The sequence below is a fragment of the Rhipicephalus microplus genome, chromosome 6, assembly GCF_043290135.1.
Source record: "Rhipicephalus microplus isolate Deutch F79 chromosome 6, USDA_Rmic, whole genome shotgun sequence".
Classification (NCBI taxonomy): Eukaryota; Metazoa; Arthropoda; class Arachnida; order Ixodida; family Ixodidae; genus Rhipicephalus; species Rhipicephalus microplus.
The window spans coordinates 100,531,068-100,545,702 of NC_134705.1; the positions used below are offsets into that span (position 1 = coordinate 100,531,068).

The window sequence follows — 14,635 nt, forward strand, 5'->3', positions numbered from 1 at the left end:
CGTACATCAGATAGCCAGCTACGGCTACAATTATGTTTTATATTACTCTGCAATTATTTCGCAGAGGTGTTCCGTGCGTAACTAAACATAGTACACAGAGTATATTAGTGAAAAGTCATGACACTGCAAGAATTTCCAAAACATTCAGCGGAATATATGCTGTGTGGGGAAGGTATCTTCACAATAACCGAAGTGTACACAGTGCCTCGCTTATGTTCGAGGCATAACTGGCTGAAACGAGCCGCATCGGGTCAGGCCCAAGCTTTTCGGTCCCTGGCCGTGTACGGGCCATAACTAAAAACATCGGGCTGTGCTCAGATGGACAGGAGCATGATAATATTAGGTGGATTAGGGCTGGGGCCCGAGAAATTGGCCCATGCAGTGCTCCAGCTTACGGCTGTCTGCAAGTTCAATGACTTGAGCGTGATTTTTCAAATTCATTTGGAAAAATTGGAAGAAGCAATTCCTCCGGAATATTCTGAATAGTTTCCACTTGATCAAGAAGTGAAACTCACTGACCGAGACGTTGGAGTCCCACCAACATGACCAAACCTAAATAGCACAGGAAAACTAATTTCTGACACATTTTCTGTAATTTCTTTCTTTTACGATAAGCAAATAAAGGAGCCTTATCTTCCAGCAACATTCCACGGGGTTTTGATCAGAAGTGTTTTTCTATGATGCTTGAGAAATATGTTCATATTGTAAGAATCTGGTGAACTGTTTTCATGCCGTTTTCGAAGACAGTTTCATCCTTTCGTTGTCAGCAACGAAAATTGTAAACTTTAACCGTAGTAAAAACAATGACCCCGATAATAAAAATTTTCTTCGTTTGAAGATGGCTGTTCTACTACGTAAACATATGTTATCTTTTATAATATACAAAAGATGTGAGAAGGATGATTTGATCAGTTGTTCATTCAACATCACTTAGAGAGAAATTCAACAAATACATTGCTTTAATTATGTCTTTAAAAATCACATTTGCTGAAGTTTTTCTAACAAATACAGCAAAAAAAATTAATCGTCAACCTCGGTGCTGTCACAGTTCGATTGTGTTATTTTCTGCAAATTTATACTTTGACATTAGACTTGAGTTCCTCGCTAATACAACTAAAATTGACAGGTTGATGCATGCCTTCATGTGTCTTTGCTTCAGCCACTTCTTGATTAATTTAAACTCTGCCAGACACATATCATTTGCGGCTTCCGTCGCTGTATTGTCTTCCGAGGGACCATTGTGGCTGATGTCGAAGAAGTGGAATTGATCAAGTGGCGAGTTGCTTGAAGTAAGCACATTAATGCACCAGATTGCAACATATTGAATTTATCATTTATATTTGATTTATTTATATTTTATTTCTATAAAAGGTGACCTGAAAAATAAACAAGAAGATAATTAGTGGCTCACTTGGTTAGATAATCTTTCTCTTCTTGTCTATTGATCAGGAAAAGCAAATTCAAAGCAGGTTATAGCAATTTATGCACTCGTTGGCTTTAGTTCTTTTATGTTGTGAGCGGTCTTTTGTACATGTTGTACAAAGAAAGACACTTCATATTATTGTATATCATCTTTTCATAGAGACATATCATAGCTACCATATGCGAAATGTACGTCAGCGACTTTGAAGTCATGCAAAGCAAAGTGCTGGGTTTAATAAACAAACACTTATGCAAGAGTTTGGACTCTCTTCACAACCAGCCTAACCTACAGCAAGAAACTGTGTGCACAGCCAGCATCAAGGGTAGGCAACGTGAATGTCGAGCACCGGATCTCTCCAATTAGGTTCCCATGATATCGCTTCGCGAATGTTGCCAAAGAAAGTCCCTGGTTTTTCGCTGATAAGGGTGGGACGCTTTAGTGTGCACCAATGGTTGTTATTTCGAGGGGGCCATTTCAGTGCGCACGTCGCTGGTGACGCCGTCAATGAACCCTTGTTGGAGCCAATAAAGGAGCAACGGAAGAAGCGGGCATCGTGATACTCGCCGTTGAGATTGCAAATGGGCTGACGCCGAATGTTGCAGCTGTTGCAAGTACTATGCGACATAATGTTATCGGAATTGCACAGACGTCACGGTGTTTTGCTTTATAAAGCGGTTCAACACAAGCAAGGTTCAGTCGGTCTCCTGGAGTGAGCAGTGGTCTGGTAGTAGGCTTCGCATCAGGGGAGGCACAGATCTAGTTATCAAAGTCGAAACAGCACCCGACGAGCAAGAAGGCTGCATTCAAGGAGTAAGTTTTCGAATGCTCCTTGCAGACTTGTGTCAAACATACTGTGCCATGAATTTTTGCTCCACTGCTTGCTTACACAGTAGTAGTACTTCATCGAATGTGATGAGTAAACTTGAAGTCGTTATAGAGAAAAAATGAAAGAAATATCGACTGATCCCGTGTACTATGGCAATCGATTTTTGGCAACGCCTGCGAAGGAAAGGTGACTGTGGGGTAATATTTTGTTGAGCAAAAGTTTACGAAATGAGCTTAAATATTCTACCCAATTTCTACGCACAGATTTTTAGGTAACAAGTTATTTACTCAACCGCAACGGTGTCAACATAAGCGTTAGTACTATAAACACCAGAAGAGGTAAGTAAGTATGTAGCACTTGTACTTGTGAGCGTGGCAGCTCTGGCTAGTAATGCATTGACCAACATCAGTGGATGACGCTTAAGTATAACATCGCCTTTACACGACATGACGCCTGTATCGCAGAAGCACATACGTAACACTCATAAAACTAGATAGCCAGCACTGAAATATAATTGCCGTTTCGCCATTATACGCATGCATGTAGTCTTTTTCGAAGAGGTTTTTCAAGACAAGCGTGGCGCTGTTACTGAATATTTGATTGCCTCTCAAAATGCTCGGGTTACATTCTTGGTATGACTCTCATTTGTATTCATCGAGTCAATGCTGTCAATTTTGGGTTTTTCATAACTTTCTGGTATTTAAATTACCAACATCTTTTCTCGCCATTTCTGTGCAGAGAAAAAGTTTTATTCACCTGTGGCGCATTTGTCAATACCGTTGCTCGTTGGATGCGCGTGTGTAAAACCAATCAGGAGGCAAGGGTTTGATGGTATATGCTACGGGATTTTAAAGTTATTTCTGTCAAGACGAGCTTGATTGATTCATCCAATCCTCATAGGCTCCCATGCTAATTTTGGAGTACGCAAAGTCAAGGATGAGATCACGGAAGCATTCAGACGTAGGCGGCTTTATGCATAGAGAGACAGATACGTTAGTGCAAACGCTCAAAGTGTCTGATGTTCAAAAAAATGCTTTAGTTATATTAAAACTATTTTACACTATTGCTGACATCCGGATCCTTGACCAAGATCTCACCACCTGTACACTCCTCATTCGGGTACGTGCGTTATAAAGCTTACCGCTTATGCAGAACAAATTATCATCAGCAGTTATAGAAGATCGAGACATTGAAGCGCACCATGAATGGTTTCACTTACACTTTTTCAACGGCTTTCATTATTTTTGATGGGCAGCAGCAGAGAATGAACTACCATGGAACGTTTACAATATGCGTCATGCGAGACTAACAGAAAGTATATTTAAAAAAAGTTTTTTATGACTTTCGCATATATTTTCAGGTTTACCAACAAAGATGGAGTTCCTGAAAGTGCTTTCCGTGGTCGCTTTTCTGGCGTCTTTTTGCGACGCACTGTACTACAGGACTGGTGAGTTGGGCTATTCAAATAACTTTATTACAGATTTCACATGCCGTTACAAGGTTGGAATAGTAGAGGAAGAGGTCCCAAAGTTTCAGAGAAACTGACAGGGGGACCTTAATGGCGACATGAATGGGATAATTACAAAAAAGTACAGCAAAGGGTGCGAATTTGTGAGCAGTGACTAATGAGCCTAATTAACAGTAGCATATAATTTTTCTGCCCCGAAAAGAGTGCGAGAGTTACAATCAACAAAACGGCAAAAAGCTGCGTGTTCAGGCGAAAATGGAAAAATGCGTAGTAGTTCCATTTCAGAATAGAGTCTCTTAACTCGCACAAATATTCACAACAGAGGGAAGTAGTCCAGTGATACAAGGGCAACTCTGGTGGACGAGGCTGGCTGTTGCGTCCTGGATGGAATAACCAAGCCACAGAGATCTGCACTGATGATGACACGGGTTGAGGTCTTGTGAGAAACGAACAAGGTTGGGAGTCCATGTAGCATTTGCAGTTCGTATGTTGAAGGGGCTGAACAGTGGGTCGTGGTGGAAACAGATGGTGTGTTTCCAGCTTGCGTGTGCGATGGTCGTGGCTGATGATGATGATGAAAAACATTTATTATAAAAGAGAGAGGTACGGGGCCAAAGCATGACCCTGCTACATGGTCGGCGTCCTTAGTCCGGGACAACGCATGACGAGGCCCCTACTCGCGCCCGTCTCACCAGAGCCCGTTGAGACTCTAGTGATGAGTAGTTGAGTAGGGCAGTCTCCCATGCCTCTCGGGAAGGGGTAGGGGAAGGGGGTAGGTCAGGATTTTTCGGACATGCCCATACCATGTGGAAGATATCACACGTCTCCCCACAGTGTGGGCACCGCCCATCTGTGTTCGCATCGAAATGCTTTAGGATTGCAGGACAGAGTAGAGTACATGTCTGCAGGCGCCTTAGAGTTCGCTCTTCCGCCTTACTCAGCCCCTTTGCAGGAGCCGGGTAAAGGCGGTGAGTGTCACGATAATACGTGAGAATTTCTTTGAACCGCAGCAGCGGTGTATTGGCCTCCGAGTCATAAGAGCCAAGGTGAGGAGCCCGGCGGGTAAGCGCTCGGGCGGCCGCGTCAGCGGCCTCATTACCTCGTAGGCCCTGATGGCCAGGAGCCCATACGATGCGTTTCGGGGCTGGATCAGCGAGAGCCCGTTTTAGTGGTTTCGGAGTTGTAATTGTAGGCGCAGTATTGATCTCTTGGACGAAATGCATTTCTGGCGCTCATCTACTGTGTTAATATGCCTCACGTGTTGAGTTTGCTATAAGAGGCTGGCTTTGTGTCGTCATCCTCGATGGTGTATCTAATGGAGTGTCTGGAACTCTTGTACTCGTCTTTGCTGGCGTTGCTGCTGTTGCTGCGGTACGTGCTGAGGTGGGAGCCCTTCTTGAACATCACGCCGTTTTTTTTTGACAACTTGATGTTGTGTCAAGTCGGCAGCAGGTAGTCTGTGGGCTGTTGTGATGCAGTTTGGGCCGCGAAGATAATGGTCCAGAGTTGACATGAAGCTCTTCAGAGGCTTCTTCTACACTGTTCACTACGAGGCGTTCTCGTGGCGGGCACCGTGTGACGTTCGATGTGTCTGAGCCCTCTCCTTTGCTTTGACTGTTTAGTGTGTGTGCACCAGACGTCCATCGTGAACATGACGTTCTTAAGAGGCAAAAGGTGAGCGAAGTGCTTGAAGAGCAGTGTGTTGAAAAAGCAGGTGGTCTGTAAAGCCTGGAGTCTTCTAATACCGGGAACAGGTTTAACATGTTCTCTGCATAAGGGAAACTTCGTCCTTAGGGTCTTTTAGGGAAACGAGCTAGATGCTTTCAAGACCGCAGAGGCTCTACGTTGGTTGTTTGGAGCTGTACACTCGTATTCAGTGTTCGAACACGAGCGTTATAATTGAACAATTCGCATGATTATTCTATCAATGACTTTTTACGATGATGTCTCGTTTGGTAACTGTGCTTGCTGTGTGAAGACTTTTCGTCACTGTGTTGAACGAGATGAAAGGACTCCAACTGATAGCTTACGCCGAAGCCTTCATCGTATTCTTTAAAACGAGTGATCATTTCTTCTCTGATTTTTTACTACTATTTGTCGTTTTCAAATATGTGTGTGAGATAAACCCAAATGCTTGCCCGGAGATGTAGTCGGCAAACTTGTTGACTCTCTCTCGTTCTGACTACGATGCAGCGGTAGCATGGAACTCGAATAGGTCGAACCAGTCTTGTACGGGTCCACCGTCCGCTGCTTCCGTGTTACTTGGGCATGGGAAGGTCAGTCGATGACGCTGTCATGATGCTGGTCATGATGTAGAGTGGGGTTGAGCTTCTGTTGACTGCGTCTTGCTGAGGTGTTTGATGATGATGGCCGGTTGATAAAGTGGCTGCCAAGTCTTGATTTTGTAGACTTGTGTGACGCTATGGTGACTGGGAGACGCGGCCTGGGTCGTCCACTATGATTATTCTATTCCCCTTTTTTCTTCTCTGCTTCTACCAACCTTCGCTACTCTCCTATGTCACACACACACACACACACACACACACACACACACACACACACACACACACACACACACACACACACACACACACACACACACACACACACACACACACACACACACACACACACACACACACACACACACACACACACACACACACACACACACACACACACACACACACATATATATATATATATATATATATATGCATGGGGGAAAGTGCCGGGTTTAGTGCTGCGAATAGTCAACTTCGGCCTTAGTCAGAAATTTCACTTACACTTTTCAGGTGAGTTTCACTTACACATTCCTGACAAAGGCCAGACTCTAGCCTTGGTCAGGAATGGCCTTTCTCAGGATCGTATATGTATAAATAGATGTATATAGATATATGTTTAAATGTATGGCCTCTCTGACTACGCAACGGCGACGTTGGCAGCGCCTGCAAGCCCATGCTTGCTCCCCCTCCCTCTTCTGTAGTCCTCTCTCTCCAGAGTGTTTATACTCCTCTTGCACATGCGTGTTCCCTCCCACTCTTTCTCTGCTTCCTACGCTCCCACCTCTCGCCTTGCAAAACCGACGCAAGCAGCGTCTGCTGGGAGTTTCTTGATTAAAAAATCACAGCATATCCACGGAGTGAATAATGATGAGTGGGACGAAGCGTCTGTTAGTCCGTCCGCGTTTCATTCATTCCGTTCGTTCTTGCTACAGTCCATCTGTCCGTCCGTTTGTCCACCTAGTGAACACATCAAGTACAGCGATCTCGCATTTTTTCTTTATGTATTCATCATACATAACTACCGCCATTTAGCGAACATTTCCAGGACTGAATGAGAGGTGTCTACCTACTACTATGACGACTACTATAATACTACATACATTGCGGATGCCCGACCAACGGCTTAAAGAGGTTTGCCCTTAAAAACCGTCTTGCACTTCATTCACAACTGTTTACTGGACACCCCGCATATGCAGGTACTGAATTGTAGTGTCCAAGGTAGCACCTGTGGGAGATTTCACCTGTGCATTGTTCAACAAAGAAAATTCGCAGCATGCGAGGTAACTAAAAACTGACTGCGGTTCTCTGTGTTAAAAAAGAATTCTCGGTCTTTCATTGCCCATTAGCAGTAATTGGCTTGTTCTATTGCTTTGCGCCTCCCCATCTTTCTCTCCTGTGCAACGCCGCAATAAGCACAGCTGTCAACGCCGCCGCCAGTGTAAACGTTAGAGCCCGCTTGTTTGCATTCACAGATGTGTCTCTTTATTGGGAGATGTCTCAATTGTTTCACGTTTGCTGTCACTGCACTTAGAGATCAAAGTGCTGAAGCATACAAATATAAGTATAAAAAAGAAACGAAAGTGCTATTCTTCCCGCTCTGTATGTGTGGAGAGGGAAGAGTGATGCACACGACATGCAGCATAAATCAGGTTGGTCTCCAAAGTGTACTGGTTCGCACAGGGTAATGTCATGCCTTTGCACCTTCATACCAGCCTACCATACGACAATAATTCCGCAACGGCTGTTTCTTACTTGACATTGTCAATAGATAGATAGATAGATAGATAGATAAATAGATAGAAAGATAGATAGATAGATAGATAACGACAGACTGATAGATAGATAGATAGATAGATAGATAGATAGATAGATCAAGAAGAACATAATGTCTCAGAGAATAATGAAGTAGTCCAGCTGGGTATGTTCTCTACTGCAAACGAGCTGAGGTAAAATAAATTAAGCCATAAAATACAAAAAAGAAATCTCTATTGACAAGCATAGTTCTGTTGGTTGAGCCTTGGCGCAGCCATGAGATAAGGTTTCATTGAAGGAGCCCAACAAGAAATTAATTGTGGCACAAAATGGAAATCAGCTTGCATTCAATATAGCGCCAGCTTTCAGCAATTCACACAAGGTAGGGTGGCAATCATAGTGGCCAGCCTCTCGAAGGAGGACAATGAAGGTGTTTGGTGTGCGCGTGCTCTTGTGTTTTTATTGGCCATTTGTCCCGAGAGCAAACACCATTTTGTTTCTGCGTCCCTGTGTCTGTGTGACAATATGTGCAGCGGGATGTGACGAAGTATTTTTACAAGACGAATTACAAACAGTCACGTGCTACCATGGTTTTCTTTTGCCGGATTTCAAGCTGTAAACTATTGGCAGGATACTTCTATATTTGCGAACACGTGCTACTCAAACCCTGCTCAGAACTAAATGCGTTATAGAAGCAAGGGAAGTTTGTTGAGAGTTCGTTTTACATACATTCCTACATACATACATACATACATACATACCTACCTACATACATACATACATACATACATACATACATACATACATACATACATACATACATACATACATACATACATACATACATACATAGGTACCGTGATGTTTTAGGCGATTCCTGAGGGATGAAAGTACATTTACCAAAACCTTGGTGACCACTTCCTCAATGACGCTCAGATATATTCGTGTTGTAAGATGAAATATCACTTAGAAGATTTGCCTTCCCATAAACATGTGTGTATTTATATCAGCTGAGTACTCACTGCAGCCCATTTTTTGTTATTTTTTGCAGATACCCCTTGTGATTTCACGGGCGTCTCCATTGATGATGAGGTACTGTCACGGCTGATCACCAGGCTTCCCGAGGGTTTAGAGTCGGGCCCTGAGGGTTTATACATGCTGTTCCCTGGATTCGAAGTAGGCAGGCAAACCTTTCACGGTTTGAGCAAGCTGCAGAAGTTCGGACCCACGATTCCCTACTGTGCCAACGGAACCCGCATGGTGCAAGCCGACTTCTTCAGCGATGACGACACGCACTTCTGGTCGCCATGGAAGACCTGCTCTGGTGACGAGGGCCGCGTGGTTGTTCGTGCAAGATTCACTCGTTTCACCCTCCAATTTCGCGTGGTCGATTCATCTGCCTTGGGAGTCAAGCTAGAATTTCATCGCGCCCTCCCTGTTACTGTGCAGGGTGTTCGCCTTGAAGTTGAAGGAGCCGGACGTGTTGTGCGCGGAGTGTTTGAAGTCTTGAGCATGCTCCTGCCAAGCTTCGTTGAAGAACTTTGGATGGGGCAATTTTTCCAGAATCTTCACGAAGGTTTCCACTCTATGAACGAGGAAAACGCATTTATGTAGAAAAGTTCAGACAACCAACAGCAAGATCAGCCATAAATACTTTATGATAAAAACTCATTTCTGTTGTATTCTTCACTCTCTTTCTTTTTTGCAAGAAAACAAAGAAAGGTGCATTATCTGTGAACAACATTGCTATGTTTTTATGAGCACAAGTGTTTTTAGGGCAAAAGCTGTTATGAGACCGGGACACAGGTCACGAGCGGCACCGCAGTTGTCCGCCGTTGCGGGCGCCGCTACCGGCACCGATGTCCATAATCATGCAGTATCACGAGATACTGGTTACTAATAAGGAAAACTAAGGACACAATGGGATTTTTACCTGAGTCCGCTCCATGCCAGCCTAGTATTCCACCACTCAGCCACACCAGTGCTTGACACTTATCCAAAACAGGCCTGAGGCAGGCTTGATGTAGGGAAAGGATTCGCGCTAATATTAGTAATAAAACGTTTTAGAACGTCAGAGGAACGACCAGTTGTCCCACAATTAAGATTTCGTAAAGAGTGGGTCATCCAATAATTGAACTCTGTACATAAGCTGGTCCTTGTTCACCTAATAACTTTGGTGCATACCAGCTTCAGGCTTAATTTTTTATCCTCGTCACTCACTACATTAAGATATTGTACAATATTCCTAGCAAGTGTGTAGCAGATACCAAGCTTCTTCGAAGAATTATGAAGAAAAGTATAGTGAAAGCCAGCCTACTACACACAAACTAGGATTTTTTATGGCTTAGTGAGTATACTCTGCAAGTGAGCTTGTAGGAGTTACTCGAAGAGTGTCATGAAGAGGCTCTGAAAAGCCGCTCTTTCGAGCTTTCGCGGTGACAGTGCTGCACGTTCCGTCCTGGTCTGGCGTGTTTTTTTTCTTTTTGTAATGCACGAGGAACACGAACTTTTGATTAGAATACATTGAACAAGTATTTTGATGCGTTGTTCTACTCCACTCATAAATCAGCACAGGCCAACTGACACATCTTCGGAGGTTTGCGAATTGACGTGCCATCCAGGGGAGGCAAAAAAAAAACCGCATCGCTTGAGTATGTGATGACATTGCCCGTGCAACTGGGGTGACTTTGAGAAATAATGCCTTCAAAAAAGGGCGACGATAAGTATGGTCGTTACATCATACGCAAAAAAAATATTAGCAATTTGAGCAGTCAAGCTGGTAGTCTCACTTCTTGTCCCGGTTTAACTCAATATCAGCGAGGTCGCAAATACGGAGAAGCTGACAATAAAAAATATGTAATCGATTATCATCAAAAGACACGGTGCAAAGTCCGGTAATTTCTTGATTTCGGAGCCAGCTGTACAAGAGGTAACCTATAATCTCGACAGAGTTGTAGATATTGCACGTGGGTGATTGTGGCCAATCAAATTGAGTGCGTTATGCTTGAGTAAATGCTACGCCGAGTCAAGGCTGACGCAGCCGATTAGAAGCGAAGCGCTGGCGAAAGCAAAAACGCTCGTTGCAATCCTAAGGCACAAAATACACACAGATTTGTACTAATATGGCGTTGCTGATCTCTTTATAATAAAATGTTGTACCATCCAATAAAATAGGCATAACGATGAAAGAATCATAATATGTACAGAGCTGGGTCTGTGAGATATCGATTCGTGGACGTCTAGTCAACATACAAATTGAGCCGTCACATCATGTATCTACGTTTATGCTTGCAGTTGCTTTGCTGACCTGCGTACTATGGGCTTCTTGAAGGACACAGTGATATGGTCTGCGTGCCCTTTCTAAGTGACCCCTTGAGCTTCGCGAGTGAGGCGCGCTGTCGTGAAATACGCACCCGAGATTGCAACAGGGAGATTGATGCACTTTTGCCGTAACACGAGCTTAACGATGCTCTTTAGCCGCCATCTTGTTTGGCTTTAAAAGGCTGTTCGAAAGACACAGTTCGCAGGGGTTTCTCCTCAAAGCAGGCCCGTAAGCTTGCCATTCGTGAAAGACCATTAGGTTGTACATCTCCAAAGCGGCAATAGCAGAAGACCTTCACCCTCTTGAAGAAACGTAACGTAAGTGATTTTGATTTTCTGTAGGTGCCACGACTGAATTGTTTATAAATGCTCCTTGGGAAAACTTCAGCTAACCAAAAAAAGAAAATAAGGTGCTTGGGATCACGCACAATATTTAAAATTTTAAAATTTTTAAACTTCACACACACACACACACACACACACACACACACGCACACACACACGCACACAAACACTGATGATGTCAGAGTGGACTGAGATGAATGCGCATACGTTTTCCTTGTGAATCATGCCATTAAGTTAGAAAGTACTTGTTATGTAACAGTGCGGAATATATTGATATCTATGTCGCAGCTCATTGAAGACTATGTGGCAAGTAGCAGTCTTTGCCATGCTGTCCTGTTTGTCAACCTCTCGTGCGCACACAGTCTACCAGGAAGGTGAGCTTAATGCGTTGAAACAGGTTTAGATATCAGAAGCCTACGTCCAGAAGCTAGCCAGTGCTTACGTCAGTCGAAATAGCTTAGTATCGTAAAATAGCGCAAAATAAAAACAAGTGGGCACGAGGTAGCTGAAACTTGCATCATTGTCAGTTTAGGCGATATATGAATAAGTCACCCATTTTTCTCCCTAATTCAGAAGGAACTGGGTTTGCTAACATCAGGGCTCTGAAAAAAGAAGTGAAATTGCTGATTATGTTTATGTAACTTTTGTGTTGTTGGACGGAGTCAATGCGTATGACCACTTGTTACCATACATAAATGTTCTCCCGACAAAAATAAAGGCTAGTTGAAACTTAGTGCCCGTGTTGTCTTGATGTTGTGTCCACCTGCTTCTTGTGCTATTTCTCGACGCATAACCAACTGGTTCGGCTTTCTGTACTAGTGTAAATACAGCTTTGTATTCACATGAATAAGCGACATTGATACCGACCACGAGCAAAGCGTATTGAATAGCGCGAGAAAATCAGCACGTTTGACAGCTTTACTTATTCAGCTTCGGAAACAGTACGTAAGGACACTCATGTACATATGTTCATTTACCTGAAGAAAAGCTACATGTTCTGCATACATTAGGATGATTTAGAGTTTGTGAAGCGAACAAGGCAGACAATAATGAGAAAGTAGAGGCTTGAAGAGGTGACCATTCTTTACAGAGCGTAAAACTTGAAGCAAGTTTTGACATGTGACTGTATGTTTTCATCAAGGCAGCAGTCATCTACTTTAGCACACTCATGTGCAATAAACAGTAGGCGTCACTGAATTTACCTTTTTAAAAAGTGATCTCGTCCTCAGAAATTTATGCGCCAAGGCAAGCTGGTTTATCAAGCTTGCCAAGACCACATGTGTAAACGCTAGATTCAGCGAAATAATATGTGCAAGAGCATTCTTTCCTTTTAGATTTGTAATATTTTAATATTGTTGGTTCATTAATAAAATAGGCCGAATCGTTCAAATATCTGTAACAAATATTACTCATCCTCATTAGACTCGTCATGTGACTTCCGAGGGCTCCGACTGCGGGAAGAACTATCCCGGGTGCTCGCGAAGCTTCCCGAGGTCCCAGCTTTTGGGCAAGAGGAGCTGAGTCCTTACTTTCCCGGCCTCGAAATCGCTGGATTCACAGTGAAGGGTCTGGACGAGCTTACTCTTTATGGACCTCTTGTTCATTACTGCATTAACGGGACTCGAATGCTACAAGCGGACTTCTTCAACGAGGGCAACATTGTCTTTACGTTGCCGGGGAAGGCATGCTCTGGACACGAAGGCCGCTTCAAAGTTCGGGCAACGCTTTTCCGGTTCACCGCGCAGTTTCACGTTCTCGAGTCGCCTGACGGAAGTGTGAAGCTTCGACTGGCTAGTCGCATTGTCCCTGTCACAACGCAGGGTGTGCGCGCTTATGTCGAAGGTGCTGGCCCTGATGTGCGCGACGCATCCGAAAGCACGCTCATCCCCGGCCTACTCGAGGAAGTGTAGTACTGGCAGTTCTCCCTTGAATTCGACAGAAGATTTCGCCAAGCGTCCCAGTGAATAAAGCTCGCGGTGAAACTTACTACCACCTAGGCTGAAATCTACATTATTTACTTGTGGTGTACTGCCTGTACATTGCTGCTGAAACACTGCTTTTCAGAATAAAAAATAAAGGACAATAAATTGCACACCCTTCTTTCTTACATTTTACACCGTCTTAGACAATTTTACTGGTTTTGTGCCAAAAAATGCGGTGTTATTATACCATTTGAGGCTTTGTGGTTCAAACGTACCATATTCCTGTATGTTTCTCTTCAAAGTATGGGCAAAATGACAGCTTTTTCTTCCCGGAGTTACGCCACTGAGCATGAGAGTTCGTACATCTTGACGTATTTTTGAAGCTATAAATAAGATTTACACAAGTATTCATGCAAGGAGCTTAACAAAAAAAAAAACAAGACAAACCACACACTGGCTGCGATATCTGACGCGAAGAATTGTTTCTGATAAAATTGACAGATGTTTTAAAACAATTACGTTTCATTGTCATTAAGGTTGATTGGCGGGCTCTAATTTATTTGCAACGAAAGTCCGTAATCAACCACCTGAGTATAGATAAATTTCATACTCTGCTTTATTAAATAGAGCCTACAGACTCAATACACTGTTGATAGTTAGTCAACGTCATGTACAGATTTTTTCTCAGTTCAAAATATTTAACATATAGCTTCCCTTAATATCAGGCTCATACGTTTCCCACCAAAAACTGAAAAGAGGCGACGTCTTTCAAAAACACGCTGGCCAGGTGAAGCTATTCCAACTGACTTAGGACATGGGGCGCTGAACGGGACAAAACGCAAGGTTGCATCTTTCTAAGAAGTTTATTGTAAAACCAGTGCCTTCTTTTTATAAGAAAGAATGTGCCACAACCACCAAAATATAGGAGGTATAAGACCATCTTGCGCAAGTTGTTATAACAGTGAGTGAAAGGTGAGTAATAACAAGTATTTATTGACAAAGGGCACATGAGTGCCCATTACTCGTTTCAACGTTCATATCACATCCATCTATCCTCGCCAGCTCCAACCCCAGACCGTCCGGCTGACTAGCCGTGCATGCCTTTGTTTATTCTTGTGCGATGGCGAAGAGCCCTGTTGTCACTCAAGCAAGACATTGATATTACTTACGTGAATAAACGAGATTCCCGTCGTTCTTACTAGCGCTAATAATAATATGAATATTAATAATATTAATAATAATAATAGCACTTCCAGGACACTGCATTTTATTGGCTTAGTTTAGAGCACTAAA

At 43.4% G+C, this 14,635-nt stretch overlaps 2 protein-coding genes across 2 annotated transcripts; both read left to right on the top strand.

Moving 5' to 3' along the window:
• The first annotated feature begins 2,031 nt into the window (after positions 1-2,031).
• LOC119167437 (uncharacterized) lies at positions 2,032-9,425 on the top strand. Its single transcript, XM_037418907.2, has 3 exons — positions 2,032-2,233; positions 3,610-3,696; positions 8,806-9,425. The coding sequence occupies exons 2-3, from the start codon at positions 3,624-3,626 to the stop codon at positions 9,366-9,368; spliced, it is 636 nt and encodes a 211-aa protein (XP_037274804.2). The 5' UTR covers positions 2,032-2,233; positions 3,610-3,623; the 3' UTR covers positions 9,369-9,425.
• Positions 9,426-11,267: 1,842 nt separating this feature from the next.
• On the top strand, positions 11,268-13,512 carry LOC142765392 (uncharacterized). The gene is made up of 3 exons (XM_075866288.1): positions 11,268-11,393; positions 11,709-11,794; positions 12,843-13,512. The coding sequence occupies exons 2-3, from the start codon at positions 11,722-11,724 to the stop codon at positions 13,328-13,330; spliced, it is 561 nt and encodes a 186-aa protein (XP_075722403.1). The 5' UTR covers positions 11,268-11,393; positions 11,709-11,721; the 3' UTR covers positions 13,331-13,512.
• Positions 13,513-14,635: the final 1,123 nt, after the last annotated feature.